The sequence below is a fragment of the Camelus bactrianus genome, chromosome 23 (assembly GCF_048773025.1).
Source record: "Camelus bactrianus isolate YW-2024 breed Bactrian camel chromosome 23, ASM4877302v1, whole genome shotgun sequence".
Lineage (NCBI taxonomy): Eukaryota > Metazoa > Chordata > Mammalia > Artiodactyla > Camelidae > Camelus > Camelus bactrianus.
In genome coordinates, this window is record NC_133561.1 from 15,849,202 (window position 1) to 15,868,441 (window position 19,240).

Below are 19,240 nucleotides of genomic sequence, written 5' to 3' on the forward strand. Positions count from 1 at the left end.
ACCAGAGCCTGTTTGACGGAAGGAGCGGCGCGGCGGGGCGGCGGCGGCGGCGGCGGCGGCGGCGGAGGAGGAGGAGGAGGAGAATGGAGACGGTGGTGTTTGTCTTCTCTCTCCTGGACTGTTGCGCGCTCATCTTCCTCTCAGTGTACTTCGTATCCTTGCCTGAGGCGGGCGGGGCTGGCCTGGGGCTAGCCGCTGAGGGACAGGGCTGGGGTTGGGCCCTGGTGGGACCAGGGCAGGTGCATAAAAGAGCGAGAGAGGCGGCCAGTGGCCCGCGCTGGTACCTACTGGGGCCGATGTGGCGAGCCCGGGCGAGAGGAGAGCCCGGCTGCCCTTCTCCGCCCGGCCTGCTCTGCTCGGGCTTCTGGCCGCCCCTCACCCGCGGGTCCTAGCCAGCCTTTCTCTCGAAGCGCCTCGGCCGGGCCTGCCCGCTGTCGCTTGCCCCCACGGCGCCCGGACCTTCTCTCCTCTGAGCGGGGCAGGCACTTGGCCTCCCCTTGTGGCCCTCAAAGAAGTGGGGTCGTGGTTTCCCCCACTTTTGGCCCTCGAGAGATAAGGGTCTCGAGTTTTCTTGCTGCTCTCCTGGGCCGAGCCCTTGGTCGGATGCTGGGGGTCCCGGGGGCGGTCGCTCGTGGACAGTCCCGCTCTGAGCCCGGCGGAGGCGATTTGCCGCCTCTTGTCATTCTCTGGGCAACACCCCGCTGCCCGCGCCTTTGTTCTCACGGGTGTTGCAACTTGTTAAGGAGCTTTGACATCCAGGAGTTGACTCATTTCAAAAATGGGTGAAGTGTTTCCTTCGCGATGCCGTTTTGTAGGGAGTGTTGGGAAGGGTTTATTTTAAAAACCGCCTGCAAGTGATTATTTCTGTTGCTCCTATCAGTTGCAGATCTGTAAATTCAGTAACTATACACGTGATTTAGTTTTCAGTATTTTTCACCTTTTACGCTTTTGTCAGTTCCCGTTTAAAACTTCCGTATTTTATGTAGCTTAGCTGTTCATCTCACTGTATTCCAAGTATATTTTCCAGGCCAATAAATGGTTGTTGAACTAGCACTCTAGAAGCCGTGGAGGCTACAAGTCTTCCCTCCTCTTCACGGAGCAGCTAGTGTTTGTTGTCTCCTAATGATGTAATTAATGCATAGTCCAGTTTTAGGTAATTAAATATAAGCTCGGAAAAACATTAGAAACTCTCCATTTTTTTCCCCCTTGGAAATTACACGTGTCCGTTTCTGACAGAGTTAAACTTTTTGTTTGCAGGAGCATTCTGGCTTCAGGATGGTTGTACAGAACCAGTGTGGCTTCATACTTTATTATGGACAGGCAACCTGTGGAAGTGGGAAGGGACAAAATTTGGAATCAGGACTCCTTGCTTAGCTAGTTATTTGCTGTGCATATTACTTCATCTCTCTAAGCCGCAGTTTTCTTATCTTTAAAATGGGGGGAAATGTTTACTTCCCAGAAATGTGTGTGCAATGTGGACGTGTTAATGTTAAGCACCTAGCGGCACAATGCCTGCCCCATGGCCAATGTTTAGTAAATATTTTTGTCTTCCCTCCCCATACCCCGCTATGAGCAGCAGTTTTTAACTTTAACTGGTGATTTCCAATGAGGAGAACCTTGAGTTTTATTAGGCTCAGCGAACTGACTGAAAGAGCAGCATCGCTTAGGAAGTTCTGATGACCTATGTCCGTCTTGTGGCATAAGGAACTGGAGCTTAAATTCAGAGAAATGAAACTTGAATTTCTCTTGTTATAGTTTGGAAACTAGGCTTGATAATTTAAAATAGCCTTGGCTTATACCAGTTTATGTACATAGAAACATATTAGGTGGAATATTAGACTTATATGTTAAGGTACATTCAGTGTGGGTTTTGATGAAATACAGCGTATCGTATTACTGTATTTTTGGATGGTTGCCCCAGCATAATATTAGCATTCCACAAGAGGTGGAGAATCTCAGGGTATAAGTTCTGTAAGGGTAAGAGTTTTCCTGGACTTTGAACCATGAAGAAAACCTGCAGAGAAGGAAGGGAGTGGATGTTTAAAATCAGATAATAGGCAAGAGCAAAGGTGCAGAGACAGGTATGTTCATGGGATTTCTGGGTGATGGAGCACATGGTTGTCAGGTTTGGAAAGGCTGGATTAGATTAGACTTTGGAGAGTTTGAATGTTAAGAAGAGGAGGACTTCACTTTAATCCTCTAGGCAATAGGGAGCCATTGAAAATTTTTGACATAAAGTGGTGTATTAGGAAGATGAGTCTGCAGAGTGGGTTGGAACCAGGAAAGATTAGAAAGTAAGAAACCATTAGGTAGATGGGTTCATCTGGATTTGAAATGGGCTGCTAATTGTGGGCATGTGAAAGGAGGTATTAGGAAGAAGTGATTGATAGGACCTGGTAATGATCTATTATGAGATAAGAAACAAGGTGGAAATAATTTTCCATATTTTGAGCCTGGGCAAATGATGTTTGTGTCACTGACAGAAAACAAACTGGAGGTGGGACAATTTGTGGAGAAAGTGATGATTTTATCTTTAAGTATGCTGAAGTGATAGGGGGACTATCCATATGGAAATGTTTAGAATTTAGTTGAGAACATAGTTTTTACCTGTTTAATTGGACATTTTCAAACAAAAGCAGAGAGTAGTGTAATAAATCATGTTTCTATTACTCACCTTCAGTGATTTTCAACATTTTGCTATTCTTCATCTTTCTCCTAACTATTGGGGGAGCATTTTAAAGTAAATCCCACACATTCAATTGAGAACTTTTCCTTTTATGTCTATTTGTCCCTTACATTTTTATCTATGAGTTTATATTTTGTACTAAAATCTATTTTTTATTTAAGTCCAATATAGTATATTTATTGTGGAAAGTTTGGGAAATAGAGAAAAGGATTAGGAAAACGAACCATCTGTAATACATCTTGCAAGACAACCGCTGCTAACAACATATGACCATGTTGAATTTATAGTTTTGTATCCTATTTTTTTAATATCAAATTTTGAAAGATATTTTATGGATATATCATAAACACTATTTTCCTACTACTGGGAATTCAGGTTTATAACATTTAAACTGTTTTTATAGGTCTTATTTTCCATTTCTTATAGCCACTGTTTGACATTTGAGGAACTCAGATTGAATGTTCTGATATAGGTCACATTAGAATTGAGCGTAATAGAATTATTCTGTGAGAATCATTTGTTGAAGGAACATAAATGAGAAAATTTAGTTGTCTAATGAATGAACTTTAAGAATATAAATAAATTTTTTCAAGTCAAATCTAATTCTGCTTTGTAACTGGGATTGCTTTCTGAAACTCCAAAACAAATGCTTAGTTGTTATAAAAAGTTTCATAATTCCTTATCTTGATCATCAGATAATTACGTTGTCGGATTTAGAATGTGATTACATTAATGCTAGATCATGTTGCTCGAAATTGAACAAGGTAAGACATTTCTTTCCTCATTTTCTGGCATAAGGCAGTTCTCCTTTTTCTGTGTTAATATATGTATATTTGATATTCATTGTGATGTTGGTAGAACTACAACGGATTGCAGTGTTTTAGATCATGAAACTATACTGAAAGACAACTTGGAATTTTGTTTCTTTACTCTTCTATTTCCTTGTCCCTTTGTCTGCAATGGACAATGTCATTATTCAGTCTAGGTAAAGGTTCATTATTGGGATAATTCTTTTTGCCTTCTGTGTCCAAGCCCTATTCTCCCTGCACATGAAAAAAAGCTCAGTCTCTCTTTTATTGTGGCTTGCTGTGAAATAGAATTAATTATTTGATTTAAGGCCATTTTACCTTTAGTATATAGTCAGAGCTTTATATTGGCAATAAAACTCTTGAGTTGCAGAGTTTGTGTAGATATGAAGAAACCAGTTGGTCCTGATTCGTTTTATGAGCTAGCAGACAGAAAAGCTTTCTGGATGTAAAAGTTCATATAAAAATACAATACTGAGAAGTGTTTTTTATCTTGACCTAAAAATGATTCCCATGTGTCTTTTAACATCTTCAATGTACTTAAGTTTCTCTAGCCCATGAGGGAAATAAAGTTACACTTGGAAAGTTAAAATTTCTAGTAAACTGTATTCCTCCATTCATCCATTCATTCATTCATAATTTTCCAGAACGTGGTTTAATACAATGATAGATTTAAATAAAAGATTTTGTTCATCTGCAGTGCTCTCAGAGTTCTTTTTTTTTTTTTTTTTTGGTTTTTCTCTTGTGTTACAATTGACATATAGCATTATATTAGTTTCAGGCCTCCTCATCTTTATTTTTAATTTTTTTTAAATTTAAATTTTAATAATTATGTTTTTAAAAATTGAGTTCCTGCTGTGTGCCCAACAGGCCCCATCCCCCACACCCCTGCCCTTTTTTTAATTGAAGTGCAGTTGATCAGCCCTCCTTATCTTTAGAAGAATGACTTCGTATATGGAGATGGATTCATCTAATTATATATATGTTATCAGAAGGATTGTATTTCTTTTTATATTTCTTACTATTTTAGGTGAGTATTTTTGTGGGTTTTCTTTTATAAAAATAAAAATCTAAATACAAAGAAAAGATTACCTGGATTCTTCTACTGAGAAAGTTGCTCTTTCGAAGTTAAGTAGTTTTAAAATTAAATAGTTAAGTAGTTTTTTAATGTTAATTTTTATTTTTGTGTAAGTTATACTTGCACACAATTGAAGACAAATGTAATACAAAGCTTATGGTGAAAAACAGCAGTCCCTTCCTGACCCGTGTAAATCCTGTCTTGCTTTTTAGGGGCAACTGATTAACACTTGAGCTGTTAATTTTTTTCTGGTATTTATATCCATATTTCTCTTTTATGATGCTTGCATTACTATTTCTTGATTTATCACTCTTAAAATATTATCTATTGACTTCTGAGTCAACATGATAGATTTAGTTCTTAGATACCTTTCTCTAAACATCTCTCTTGTTTTTCTGCTTTCCTTTTCAGTGAAATTAATATTCAGTGTTTCATCATTAGGATGTACTATTACATTATAGTAATGTATTTTTTATTGCTGAACCTTAGAGTAGACAGTGATCATAGTTCTTTTTAAATTTTTAAATTTTTTTGGAGACAGTAATTAGGTTTACTTATTTATTTACTTTCAGAGGCAGTACTGGGGATTGAACCCAGGACCTCGTGCATGCTAAGCATGCTCTCTACCACTTGAGCTATATACTCTCCCCTCTGATCATATTTTTCTTTCTAATTTTATTTTCTGGATAGCTTTGTCTTTCCCACTGTTAATTGATTGTTACATTTAAAATTTTTCCTTTGTTTTCTATTTACCTGTTACTAAGTCTTTTCCAATAACATCTTTGAAGCCCTTCAATACTATTTTCTACATGGTTCAAATATATTAAAATAATCTATCAGTTGTTTTTTTCCAGGTGACATTTCTCCTCCAGACCTCCATCCTCTTGCTGTAGTCTGGACTGGTTGCATTCTAGGCCTGTTCCACAGCTTTCATCCTGGGACTTCTGGTTGGATCCTCTGAATCTTGAAAGTCGTGTTTTCCTTTCTCTTGGCTTACTACCTAATTTTGCTGGAGTAGCTTCTTGAGATAACGGTACATGGGAATTAAATTTTGAGGCCTTGTGAGTTTGAAAATGTCTTATCCTTTCTGTTGACTGATAGTTTCTCTGAGTATAGAATTCTAGGTTAGAAAAGATTTCTTTTTTCAGAGTTTACTTGGTCAAGATCTTCTAACTTCCAGTGTTGTTCAAGTTGGGAAGTGTGATGCCATTTTGATTTCTTATCCTTCTGATGGGATCTCTCCCTCCCATACCCCCCACCCCTATCCTCTCCAGAAGTTTTAGAATCTTCTTTTATCCTTGGTGTTTTGGAATTCTGGAGTGGTATACCTTCCTTTAGGCCTCTTTCATTCATTATTTTGGGCATCTGAGAGGTTCTTTCAATCTGGGAAACTTTCTTCTGTTTTTTTTTTTTCTTTGTTAATGCCTTCCCTTTCTATTTATTTCTTCTCTTTCAACAAATTGGATTTGCTGGATAATTTATCTGCTGGATTGATCTGCCAGTCCTTCTTTTTTTCTTATTTTTGTTCCTTTTTTCCCCCTACTTTCTTGTTTTAAGATTTCCTGTTTTATCTTCTGAATTTTCTAGTATGTTTACCATTTATGTTAAATTTTTAATTTTTAAGAGCTTTTTGTTCTCTTGGTTCCTGTTTGACTTCTTAGCTCTCCGAAAATACTGTTTATAGTAGTTTTGTCATTTCCTTCTGCTTCCTACATTAGATATATCTGTTTCTTCCAATTTCCTTCCACTTTGGTTTTTCTATTTCTTTCATATTGTGGGCTTTCCTCAATTTCTGATGGCTATCTAGTCATACTTAAGGGTAAAGCACTAAAATACTTTTGGGTGGTCCAGAAGTACTGAGTGGCCCAGGCTTTTGACTGACTGGTAGATAGACTTCACTGAGGGTAATTAATGCCTACCTTTTTGGAGGTTACCTGAAATGGCATTTTTTTGTAGGTGTTTTCTCTTGTGCCATTAAGTTACTCCAGAGAAGAATCCTCCAAACTCCTGTCTGGGTGATATAAACCTAGTGCTGGCATTCTGAGAACATGTTAGGGGAACCAGATTATTAAGGAGGGAAGAGAAAGAGAACAGAGGATTTGGTTGAAAGTCAGTAAACCAAGCATAATAAGGTCTAGAATTACTTTCTGAAACTTTTGTTTAGGTTTGTGTTTATGTAAAGCAGAATGCAGCCCACAGTAAGAAATCCAGACTTTGAAAGCTACTGTTTTTTGGGTCTGATAGCATGGAGGGAAGTAGTAGTAACATTATTGAGTGCTTACTTTGCATGTGGCTTACATATGTTATTTCATCTAATTCTCTATAACAACCTCTGAGGTTTAAGTAGTATTATCTCCATTTTACAGATAAGAAAATTGTGGCTTAGAGAGGGCAGGTAACTTTTCCAGAAATTGCACAGCTAATAAATAGGCTGGAGCATGGATTTCACTCCAGGTTGGTTTGACTTCGCAATTTACATGTATAAGCATTATGTTAAATTGGTTAAACTTTTTTTTTTTTTAATTGAAATACAGTTGATTTACAATGTTGTGTTACATTGGTCACACTTTAAAAAATGCATTTACATATTAAAAAATTCCAGTTTATTTTAGGCAAATTAGGTGTAAGGCCCAGAAAATTCTCTTTTTTGTTTATTTAAAAAAAACGGTATCTAAAATCTAAATGCAGGAGATCTGGGGCCAGTGTGTCTGGGTTTATAGTTGCTCTGCCACTCAGCAGCTGTGTGACCTTGGGCAGGTTACTTAATCTCTCTTGAGTTTTATTTTCCTCATTTCCACAAGTGGGAAGTGTCAGTTTCTGGCTTCATAAATACTAGCTACTAGCTTCCTTAAAAAGAAAAATCTCTGCTCAGAGGAGAGGAAGACTATTGGTGAATTGAGAACTTGCCACAATAGCTGTTGATATGAGAACTAGAATACTGTGCAGTAAACACAGAGCACAGATAAGGGCCTTGGGTGCTATAAAACCAATAGTCTAGAATTCTGTTACCCTGATCCATTATCAGATTTGTTCAACTTTGAGCTGATGATATAAGCTGTTATTTAAAATTTTTATTAATTTATTTATTTTGTGAATATAAGATGATTTCCCTCAGGATTCTGAAGCTTGAAAATGTTTGAGATTGATATTCTGACTTGAAAGGCAGCACGTATGTGGATATAAACCATCTCAAATTAGAGTAAGAGGCTTTAGCACAGATACTGGAATTGAAAGTAAATAATACTCTGTTTTTTCCCTAGTTGTCATTCAAACCTACTTAGTGAATGATTTTGAACCTTTACTTAGGATAAAACGTAATTAAAAATTTAAGTGCATTATTTTTTAAGCTGTGCTCTGATGTATTTGCACTAGGTAAGTAGTGATAGCAGTAAGCAAATCTGGGACATCTGAGTCTAAAAATAATCTTGAAACACTAGCTTGGAAGTTCTCTGTACATTCTTTGATTTAGCTTAAAGTAACATGTACATTGAGGAGGAACCTATCAGTGAGATGTAATGCTGTGTTCTTCCCCTGCAGTGGGTGATTCCAGAAGTGGTTGGCCATACCATTATCACTGTGTTAATGCTCATTTCATTGCACTGGTTCATCTTCCTTCTCAACTTGCCTGTTGCCACTTGGAATATATATCGGTGAGTACAATTTGTTTATTGTTTTGTGTCAGGGCAGTTTAGAGAAAAAAATTTTAAAATTTTGACAGCTTTCTCTTCGCCAGTAAAACATATGCTAGTCATAAAATAAATGACAGCAGAATGCTTCATTAAATCAGCATGAATTTGTGTTCACTTTGGTATACTGGGCAAGTAGCAATTTGCATGACTCAATCTTGTAATAAATTTACATGTGTAAATTAAAAAATATGTCATGTTTAGTTGTGATGTCTAAAGACTTGTAAAATGTTTCTTCATTGTTTTTGAATAACTTTTTTCTTTAAAAATGATCAAAAGCCTGGGAATATAAAGTTTTTGTTATTTATATCTGCAATTTTTAATTAGCGTATACTTGAAATGCTCCAAAGAAAAGTTCATTTTAATTTCTGCATATTAGGTAACATAAAATTTTTAACTTAAGAAATTTAGGAAGTTTGTTCAAACGTAGCTCAATGGAAACACTGATTGGCTGTAATTTATAGTTGGGGTATTGTTCATTGCATATTTTCTTGTGAAGAGCTGTGGAATAACCCTGACAAACTTGAGATTATTTTTATATTAGTGGATTGCTCCTCTGCTAAATTTTTAGGTTTTATTTTAATTTTATTTATATTTAGTTTTTTTGGGGTAAAATCATTCATCAGCTGATTTTTAAGCTTGATTTTTTTCTTTTAAAGTGCAGTTAGAATAAAAGAGACATAGAAAAGAATAAAGGAAGGGTCAGTGGGAATAGAGTAGGAAGCCCATGAAAAGATAATGGAAGGCAGTGGAAATGGGGGAATGAGCTCATAAAGATCGTGGGACCAGAACCTGCGGTAAAGGAAGGTTTTAAAGTCTCTGTTCTTTTCTGGAGGGTGGGTCCAGATGGATAGAATTTTAAGTTTCTTAATGCTTTCCCGTGATCATCCCATATACTAACACCCTAACCTGAGCTCAGCACTGGAAACACAGACTCCTTACACTTCAGATGAGGTGCGATACCACTGGGCTTTTAAGACAGCCCAGTATCCTCGAAACACAGATTTGAGAGCGAGAGTGGGAACCTCTGAGACTGTTTATCTTAATTATATTCCACACCACACCATCAGTCATCTCTACTAGAGATGAAAGTGTCCTAGAGGAAGGGCATGCTTTGGCATGGCTTCTTTGTACAGTGTCCCTTGGCATCCACAGGAGATTGGTTCCAGGACCCCCACCTCACTCCTGATACCAGAATCCAGAGGTGTTCAAGTCCCTCATATAAAAAAGTGTAACATTTGCTTATAACCTACGCATACCCTCCCTTCTACTTTAAGTCATTTCTAGATTATGTGTAATACCGAATACAATGTAAGTCCTATGTAAATAGTTGTAAATGCTATGTAAATAGTTGCTGGTGTGAGTGGCAAATTCAAGTTTTGCTTTTTGAAACTTAATGGAGTGTTTTTTGAATATTTTCGATCCTTGGTTCATTGAATCCACAGATGCGGAACCCACAGATACGGAGGGCCAACTGTGTATAGTACAGATTGTCATGGACAGTTCTGTGAAGTTTTATTTGGGGAGCAATAAAGTCCATAGATTCTATTTCCTATAATTATAAAGACTAAGATCTGGCAATGACAGATTGTCTGCTAGTCACAAATTTACCTTCTATTTTAAAAGGTTAAAAAAATCAACAGGTGGATCATTCCTTCTTTTCAGATGTCTGTACTTCATGCTGTCGGGGATACAGACATATATAAAATGGACTCTACCCACAGGAGAAAGAGGCAAAACATTAAATAACAAAATAAGCTAGTTAAATAAGAAGTGGCCTAAGGCAGGGTAAGGTAGTTACCAGATGAGTGATGAGGATACTGAGATTGGGAGGGGAGTTGGAGTTCTGTGGACTGGGACAGTTTCATGGAGATCGTGGTGTTTGAGCAGAGCCCTACAGGGCAGATAAAGTTTGACAGAGAGGTGTGGGGAAAGATTTCTCTGGGGTGTGATGGATAAGGAGAGGGGTGGAAGGGAAAGCTTGAGCAAACACACGAGGCCTATTTAAGCACTAATTAAGTTGAAATCACGTAGATGAGGGAGTAGTAATAGACAAAGCTAGAGATGTCAATTGGGATGGGATGCAGAGAACCCTGAACATTGGTCCAAGGAGTTTATATATAAATATGAGTACTGGTGGCATAAGTTCACCCATTTGAAGTATTCCATTCAGTATGTTTTTAGAATATTTATAGATTTAAGCAGCTGTCACCACAACCCATTTGAGAACATTTCCATCAACCCCAAAGAAGCCCTTTATCCATTAGTAGTCACTCTGACCCCACGTCTCCTCCAGCTCTGAACAAATGCTGGTCTACTTTCTCTTTATAAAACTTCCTATTCTGGACACACATACCATTTAAAAGAGATCAATATGTGGTCTTTTATGACTGGCTTCTTTCACTTAGCACAATATTTTCAAGGTTCATTGATGGTGTGGCACGTATCAGTACTTCATTCCTTTTTGTTGTTGAATAATATTCCTTTGTATGGCTATACTACCTTTTATTTATTTTTTTTTTTGCTATACTACATTTTGTTTATCAATTTGCAGTTGATGGGCATTTGAGTTGTTTCCACTTTTTGCCCATTATGAATAATTTTCTTGTGAACATTTATCTGCATACTTTTGTGTGGATCATATGGCGTGGATCATGTGGTAACTCTGTGGTTTGATCTATTGGGGAACCACCTGAGTGTTCAAAAGCAGCTGCACTGTTTTATATTCCCATCAACTGTATGTGAGTGTTCCAGTTTCTCTAGATCCTTGCCAGAGTCTGACCTACTGCCTATGAAAGGTGGAGAATAGAAAAGTCAGAATTGAGTAAGAGAAAATTTTTAAGGACCACCAAGGAAATGGTAACACTCCTGTTAGATAAGCTAGCATTCAGAGACGGCTAGGACTCCTAGAGACAACAGATGGTCCTCGATTTATGGTAGTTTGGCTTATGACTTTTTGACTTTCTGATGGTGTGAAAACAACACACATTCTGTAGAAACTGTACTTCGGGTTTTGAATTTTGGTCTTTCCCTGGGCTAGTGATATGTGGTATGGAACTCTCCTGTAATCCTGCGCAGCGACAGTGAGCCACAGCTGCCAGTCAGCCGTGTGATCATGAGGGTCAACACCCATACACCTACAACCATTCTGTACCCCATATAGCCATTCTGGTTTTCACTGTCAGTACGGTATTCAATAAATTACAGGAGATATTCAGGACTCTTTTATAAAATAGGCATTGTTAGATGATTTTGCCCAACTGTAGGCTAATAAGTGTCCTGAGGATGTTTAAGGTAGGTTAGGCCAAGCTATGATGTTCGGTAGGTTAGGTGTATAAATGCATTTTCAATTTTCGATGGATTTATCCTGACATAACACCACTGTAAGTCGAGGAAGATCAGTATTGAGCTGAGATGTCATCCAGGTATTCATATGTAAATAATCTTTATTCAACTATAGACGGGCTGCTAGCATTTGGGGGAGAATTTAAGATTTGCGGAACTCAGAGAGGCATTGGCATTTCACAGAAGTCATAGTTGAGAAACCAAATGTGTGGTGAGAGTGAGGGACCCAAGGATGGACTAGGAGAAACCTGGACACAGGGAAGGAAGAGGTCATGGACAGTGCTAGGTTCAGGCATGCTTGTCTTGCAGATGGCACAGTCTGCGTGTAGAACCCAGATGCTTACACTCATTGATCCTCCCAAGATAACCCACTTTCCTTACTTGTAAAAGGAATCATTAGGGGAAGAAGACAACTTTCATACGTGACTATAATATACCCAGTGATATTGAATAAATATGAAATGCTGTATGTTATCTCAAGAGCCCCAAAGACTCCATAATATGTCAAACATAGTAGCTCAGGATTTTATTTTTAAAGTTTGAGCCTCCTCTGAGTCTGTTGGAACACTGAGTTGAATTGGCCTGGATTTGGAGGTAGGTGTGTGCTTACAGTGTCCTTTATCTTCTGTATTGACTTTGTAGCCCTATTCCCATCTCCCCACTGTGGTCATACTTCCACCAATAAAAGTACATTTCTTATTTGTCAAAATAGTATTACTTAATTTAATATTTAGATTTAAATTAAATTAATATTTTAATTTAATTTAATCTATATTTTTAAAAAACTTATGTAAAGTTAGACATCGCATTTTGAGTCTAAACTATTCACTTACTGTCTTAAAGGGAGTTTGATTTTACCACAGTGGGGTTTATTCTAAGTTATCTCTGTTCTGTCTTCTTTAAATTGCTCTTTTAAGGTAGGTACCATTTATAAACCATTCAAATTGAGACATTATCTATTGATCAGCAGGAGCACCAAAGGTGAGGATTCTATTCTGGACGTAGAATCTCTCTTTTTAGTGTCATCTCTGAAATGGGAATAATTATGTTTGACCCTACTCTTCCTTATAAAGATGTTGCGAAGGTGAAGGAAATTGCATTAATTAACTTAGAACTTTGTGGATAAAGATGTTTCTAAGAACTTGATAAAGTTGATTTGGTTTTGGGGCACCCTTCACTTGTGTCTCATGGAAAACAGCTAAAGATGCCACCAATTCAGTAGTTTTCTACAGAAGATGGGTAAAAAGGTCTCAGTGCATAAAACACCCTTCTTTAGAGAATTACTGTATTTGTTTCAGAGGGCAGAAATTCACCAAAAATTAACAGTATTATATTTTTCAAAGGAAAGCTAAGTCCTGGCCTGTGACATGATTATAATACTCTGTCCATATTTGGTCTGAATTTAAGGCTGCTATGATTGGTTCACTTTTAAAGGTTGATTATTATTAATTACTTATATTTGAATATTTACGCTTATGACTTGATTTTTCTGCTAATGTGTGTACATCCTTTAATTTATCAGGCTCATTATGGTGCCAAGTGGTAACATGGGAGTGTTTGATCCAACGGAAATACACAATCGAGGGCAGCTGAAGTCACACATGAAAGAAGCCATGATCAAGCTTGGTTTCCACCTGCTCTGTTTCTTTATGTATCTTTATAGGTGAGTTTATGGTCCTCCTGGTGTTTTCCTAGATGCCATGCCTGCTTTTGGTGGGTGAGATATTACTGTACTGTAGGATTTTGCATTGACTTTGTAGAGCTTTGGGAGATTATGTGAATTTCTTGTAATTGTGTAGATTTTTTACGTATGTCATTGAATCAGCCTTCCGTCTGACCTGCAGTAGAGTTACTCAGTGTTCTTAGTTACTTCTTAGCTGCTAAGGCTGTCAGCATGCTTAAAACTGTCTTTGCTGTTCTTCTCTTGCCCTAGTATCCAGCTGTGAGGTCTCACTGCCTGTTACAAGCATTAGCCTGTGTACGCCCACAGCCTCTCCCACTCATGGGTCTTCTGGGGATCAGACCACTGGCAGCAGCTCTCAACAGCTTATATGCAGGTTGGGCTGATCTTTCATGGCAGTAAGGAATTTAGGTGTGATGCCTTTTCTCCAGGATGCAATTGGTCTCTTCTGGTAAAAATTGCATCAGTCTTCCAGTTATAACAGTTTGAAAGTCAGAATTAATATGAAGGATTGGCTATCAGACACTGGAAGCCTTTATGCAGTCCTGTTTTAAACAAATTTATTACCTTATATTTTAGAGATGACATGCCACCTTTTCTTTTACCTATCATAGGCCCGTAAAATAGAGCAAAGAGGAGAAAAAAGTTGTCGTGTGTATATGATTTGAGCAAACCTTTAAGAGGCTGAAAATCAGGCTTAACTTTTATATCTGAGCTAATCATATCATTCCTGTTTTTTACATGTAAATTTTAGTTTTCACATAGGCAAAAAGACAAGTAGGAAAAAACTTATACTGAACTAAACTTGCATCACTCAAAAGATTCCTAATAATTAGACACTACGCAAAGATAAGAGTTTAAAGAATTGCTGTTTTGTCTGAAATAGTTTAGGACTCAGAGCTATTTTGGCCTCTGTCAGAAAAAGCAGGGTTCCTAAAATCCTTTTGCTGTGCTAATTCCACCCACTAGCATGGATTAGATTGACATTAGAGTTTAGATGGTTTCCTTTTTACCATTTATTTTATTTGTTATGCTGTATTTTAAAAATAGGACAGAAAAAGCACATTGGTGTTGGTTTCTGGTTCTCATACCCTATCTCATTGCTAGCATTTAAATCCTAGCATTTTTAACCCTAGCATTAATATGAACAATAAATAGCAAAGAAATTTAATATTAAGAATACAAGGTGGTTATCCTTTTTTTCTTCCTCTTCTCCCCTCCAGATTTCATGCTTTTGGAGAGTAAACTAGAGTGGACATTCCCTGGGTCTTGATAACATGGGCTTCCCGAGACAGTCGGGGCACAGCCAGTGCAGTCACACGTCTGGGTGTAAATGAAGGATTAGGGGGCAGGATCCTGCTTAGTAGACTTGAAGTCTTAGGATTTAAAAATGGGCAAGAGTTTCTTAGCTCTCAGTTGTTGAATTTAAAGCAATGGGGAAGATGGACTGAAGACTGGGGGTTGGAGGGATCAGGAAGCAATTTGGGAGCAGGTTTAAGGTATAGTTCTTTACATTGAAATAAAAGGTAGGCAACTGGTATCACTGGTTTGACTGAGAAGCTGCATTCTTCACTAGCTGCATCCTTTCTTTTTCTTTTCCCTTCCTTTCCTCTTCCCTTCTCAGCTTGTCATTTTTAGCCATATTTTACTTTACCTCGTGGTCTTCCCCATAGCTCAAGGGCTCAGGATGAAAGAGTAGTCTCAGAGGATGCCTGTGTAACACTTTTCTCTTAGCCTTTGGTTGCGGTTTTTTAAAAGTAGTTTTTATTCTGAATCATCCAATTTCTAGAGCAGGGATTTATGCTGCTCCTTCTGTATCACCTGCCACCGCTTGTGTGGTGCCTTGCACGTAGCAGACATTCAGGGTTTGTTAAACAGAATTAAAGGAGCAAATGCCCGTCTTCTTTAGAGATTGATGGAATCTATGCCTTTGGTGTTTTGGTTAGGTGCTGCCCTGGTGGAATGTGGGCTCTACCACCTACTCACTGTGTGACTCAGGGCAAGTTTCTTAACTTCTCTGTGTCTCGATTTCTTCATCTGAAAATGGGATAGTAATTGTACCTACCTTGTTGAATTGTGATGTGGATTAAATGAGATAATGCATGTAAAGCACTTTGGTTTTTGGTTAAGCTCTAAAGAAACTTAAAATATTAGTTGGTACCATTAATTCCTGCTGTGCACCAAGTACACTTAATTTCGTTAAATTTGGATAACTAATCACTTACACTATTAATAATGTAAGGGTATTTTTCTGTAGTTATTTGAGCTCAGCAGAGCAAGGCTGATGCCAGTAAAAAGAAATGATAGTCTTGTTGCTCTTGTTAACTGTGGTGGTTTTAATAGAGTGTTTTCTGAGTGACTGCTGTGTGTCAGACACTGTGTAAGGCGAGTGACACAAAGGAGCAGCACAGAATCCCTGTGTAAAAGCCGGGAGCCTGGTGATTTCAGCTCTCGGACGTTATCCTGGAATATGAAAGTGATGACGCCCGGATCCAGCTCTCGTGTCAGAAGAGCTCACAATCCAGGGGTAGAAACTTAAGCCAAGGCGTGCGGGAGGACGAGGAGCTCTGGAAGGAAGCTGTGCGACTGCCCTGGGCTGAGAGGCCGGCTTGCCAGAGGAGGTGCTGGAGCCTGATCGATAGTCAGGCCTGACTCGGAAGTGACCCGGTTGATGGCGGTGGGATGGGAGGAGCGGTTCAGGAGTAGGGACAGCATGTGCACAGACCTCCACAGAGAATTAAAGTTTGTTTCCTGGCATTGCTTGTTTTTTCTGAACTATACCCCAACATTGGTTTAGGTTATACTCCCCACCCTACCTCTACCCCAGTTTTCTTTTTCTTTTTTAGTAAAAATGTTAGGGCCTCTCAGTGCTCCAATATAGGTGTTCTTTCCTTTAGGTATAAATGATTGCTTTTTACTCAAACGAGTGTCCCTTGCTGAGCCTTAGGGGTGCAAGTCTGGACAGACCAGACTCTGTAGGGACATTTCTGAGGAAACATTAGTAACATTAATTTCTTCTCTCCACAGTATGATTTTAGCTTTGATAAATGACTGAAGCCGGAGAAGCCGTGGTTGCAGTCAGCCTACACTACAGTGCACAGTTGAGGAGCCAGAGACTACTTAAATCATCCTTAGAACCGTGACCATAGCAGTATATTTTTTCCTCTTTGAACAAAAAGTATTTTTGCTGTATTTTTACCATATAAAGTATTTAAAAAACATTAATTGAGTTTTTGTAGCTTTCTGGTTCTCAACTTTAGCCTGAACCCCAACATGTGAAGGTGTTTTTCATCATCTGTGTGTTGAAGATAGTGATCTGTGTGCAGGAACAGGCCTGTCATTCCAGCCTTGCACGCCAAAGGAATAAAGGACACACTCCAAAGGGAAAACGTAATCGATGAGCCAAGTGGCTCTTCAGGTCTACTGAAAAGGCAGCGCGGTACAGCGCTGTTAATCTGGGCAAGGGAAGAAAGAAACTAAACTTCCTCTTTGCCTGTATTGCGGCAGCTTCATACATTTAATATGGTTTAAAGATTTATGGGACTGTAAGCTAAAAGTCTTTTCACAAGAATGTTAACAGAAAATGACATTTAAAAAAATACATATTCTTTGCCGAATTTGTGAAACCCTATAAGCCATTACAGGTACGATGTTATTCCTGCTTATAGAAAGGAAAATAAACCAAAAAAGTAAAATTTTATCAAGAGCTTTCATTTAAAAGCCACTGCCTCCACAATCACCCTCAAACCCAAACAATCCCACTGGCTCTTGCCCGGTCTTGTTTCTGTTTTCTGATTGATCCAATTGTATTTGATCTCCCTGATGTATTTTTTAATGGGTTTGGAGAGGTGATTTGGTAGAAGATGCTCATCAGATTAGAGGCAGGAATAGCAGTCATTCAGTGTCAGTGAAATTGAGCCTGTCAGTGCTCTGCTTGGTGCCTGATTAACTGACACTTCAGTCCTGCTGCGCTGACCACTTTGTGAATGGAGAGGCCCAATAGAAGCCATTTCATGGACATAGCAATATCCACGCAAGCTTGGTTCTTTGGAGTTATATTTGTAAATTCTTAGAGTTGATGAGAGCAGTTAACCTCTTCAGCTCTGTTTGCCAGGTACAGTGAACCTGGCAGTTTATTCTCAGTTCTCGTTTGTGTTTTAATGTTGCTATCTTAGGTGTTGGCATTTAGGCAAAAACATGTGTGTTTTATGGCAGAGTCCAAAGGAATTATTCACTCTGTTGAGGCAGAATTGGACAACTACACAAGGTGTGTGGTCACCAAACATCAAATATTGCATGTCCTTTCAGTCCTGGACTAGATCTACCCGTGGCAGAAGCCAGAGAACCACTAAGCAAAACTCCTTATACGACAGACCCACATTTTGAGGATGGTGGTACCCTGGTCACATGTGAAAGGGACAGTGAAATGGCAAAGTAAACTCGATTCTGTTGAGTCTTTGGGGGTCTCAGAAATTGCTCCTTGTGATTATCTTGTATTTCTTCCAAGCAAAGAGACAAGAAACTCACATAGAAGTTAGTTTGCCTGCATCTCTTTTCCTTCTGAGGTGACTTCCTCTGTTTAAAAAAAACCAGCCATTTCACTCTGCCTTTCTCGCTAACTTCCAGTGCCTCTAAATGTTCTGCTCAAGCTTTTAAAGCAATGAAGCTGTTGGAGAATTTAAATCCTTAGAACTGAGAGAGAAACAAGCTACTTTAGGAAGCTCAGAATTGGTAGAGAACTGTTGACCAAAATATTTTATCCTCTCATTCAAGTATTGTTTTCTTTTAAATTGAAATATAGTTGACTTTACAATATTGTATTAGTTTCAGGTATACAGTGTGGTGATTTGGTTGGTTTTTTTTTTTTTCAGAGTATATGCCATTATAGGTTATTACAAGATATTGAATATACATGTATTCTTAATAACCAAAATTAGAAAGCTGTGTAGTTGAGAGCATCTGACTGTTTGTGTATTGTCAGGCTCAAGTTGCCAAGGCTGAGCAAATCAGAAAGGTGCCTTGTTGATAACAAAAGACAGGAGCTCTTCTGAAACATTAACTGTGGTTAAAAACAAAACCACCTTTCTTGTTTGTCTGTATCAAAGCCAGGAAAGGGGGTAATTTTAGTTTTTTGTTTTTATGTTTTAGGAGCTCTTTTACAAATGATGAAAAGGCGAGGGTGGGGAGGGAATGTCCTGACTTTAAAAACTGTGGTTAACATGCTAAAGGTTAATTTTCTATGCTTTTATTGGTTGGAGAGTTACAGAGGACCTTTAGAGATCATTTGTTCTAACTTCATCTTAGAGACAGAACTGAGCGCTAGGGATTGCGTCTGGGGTCCTGATGGTTAGTTCAGTGTTCTCTCTCGCTCCCTTAACACGCCTCTTCCCTGTCCCTCTATGAAGGTAGCACCCAAGGGCCCAGGCAGTGCAGACTACCATGGCGTGCTTCTGGTGCAAAATATTTTTATCTGTGTGTTCTGTCATTTTCCCTTGTCCCTTTCCTTCCGTCCTTTCAGTGGTGGCAAGTGCCCCGCTAATCACTGGACTCTCTCAGCTGAGAGGGCTGAGGAAGCAAGATCTAAGGAGGTGCAGCTCAGTTCATCAAAGCCTGGCAGCCACCTCTTCATGCCACACAGATGACAATGGAATAAGAGGCCAAATCTGCTTCCTCTCCTGTGGGCTTACTTTGAAGTTGAGGGCTAAGAAAACCCCCTGTGGAACTTTTCTTCTGTGGCACTTACCACTTTCTGTCTGGTAATACAATTACTTGTATGCAATTAATCTCTCCTACTAGATTGTACGCTCCTGGAGGGCAGAGTACACTCTGACTCATATTTGTGTCTTCTTCCTACTGCTGCTGGCACCTAACACAGTGCCCTGCACACACAAACAATAAATGATTGTTGAATGAACAAGTAAATCTGATTGTGTTGTTCTGTTGCTCTTTCAGCGTGAA

The 19,240-nt window shown here is 38.7% G+C and overlaps 1 protein-coding gene across 2 annotated transcripts; it reads left to right on the forward strand.

Moving 5' to 3' along the window:
* On the forward strand, nucleotides 1–16,503 carry CNIH4 (cornichon family member 4). Of its 2 annotated transcripts, XM_074351672.1 has the most exons (5): nucleotides 1–152; nucleotides 3,382–3,450; nucleotides 8,108–8,220; nucleotides 13,124–13,264; nucleotides 16,310–16,503. In XM_074351672.1, the coding sequence occupies exons 1-5, from the start codon at nucleotides 84–86 to the stop codon at nucleotides 16,335–16,337; spliced, it is 420 nt and encodes a 139-aa protein (XP_074207773.1). In that variant the 5' UTR covers nucleotides 1–83; the 3' UTR covers nucleotides 16,338–16,503. The 2 variants fall into 2 exon arrangements, with proteins under 2 accessions (XP_074207773.1, XP_074207774.1); XM_074351673.1 differs by lacking the exons at nucleotides 1–152; nucleotides 3,382–3,450 and adding an exon at nucleotides 7,001–7,024.
* The last annotated feature ends 2,737 nt before the right edge of the window (nucleotides 16,504–19,240 follow it).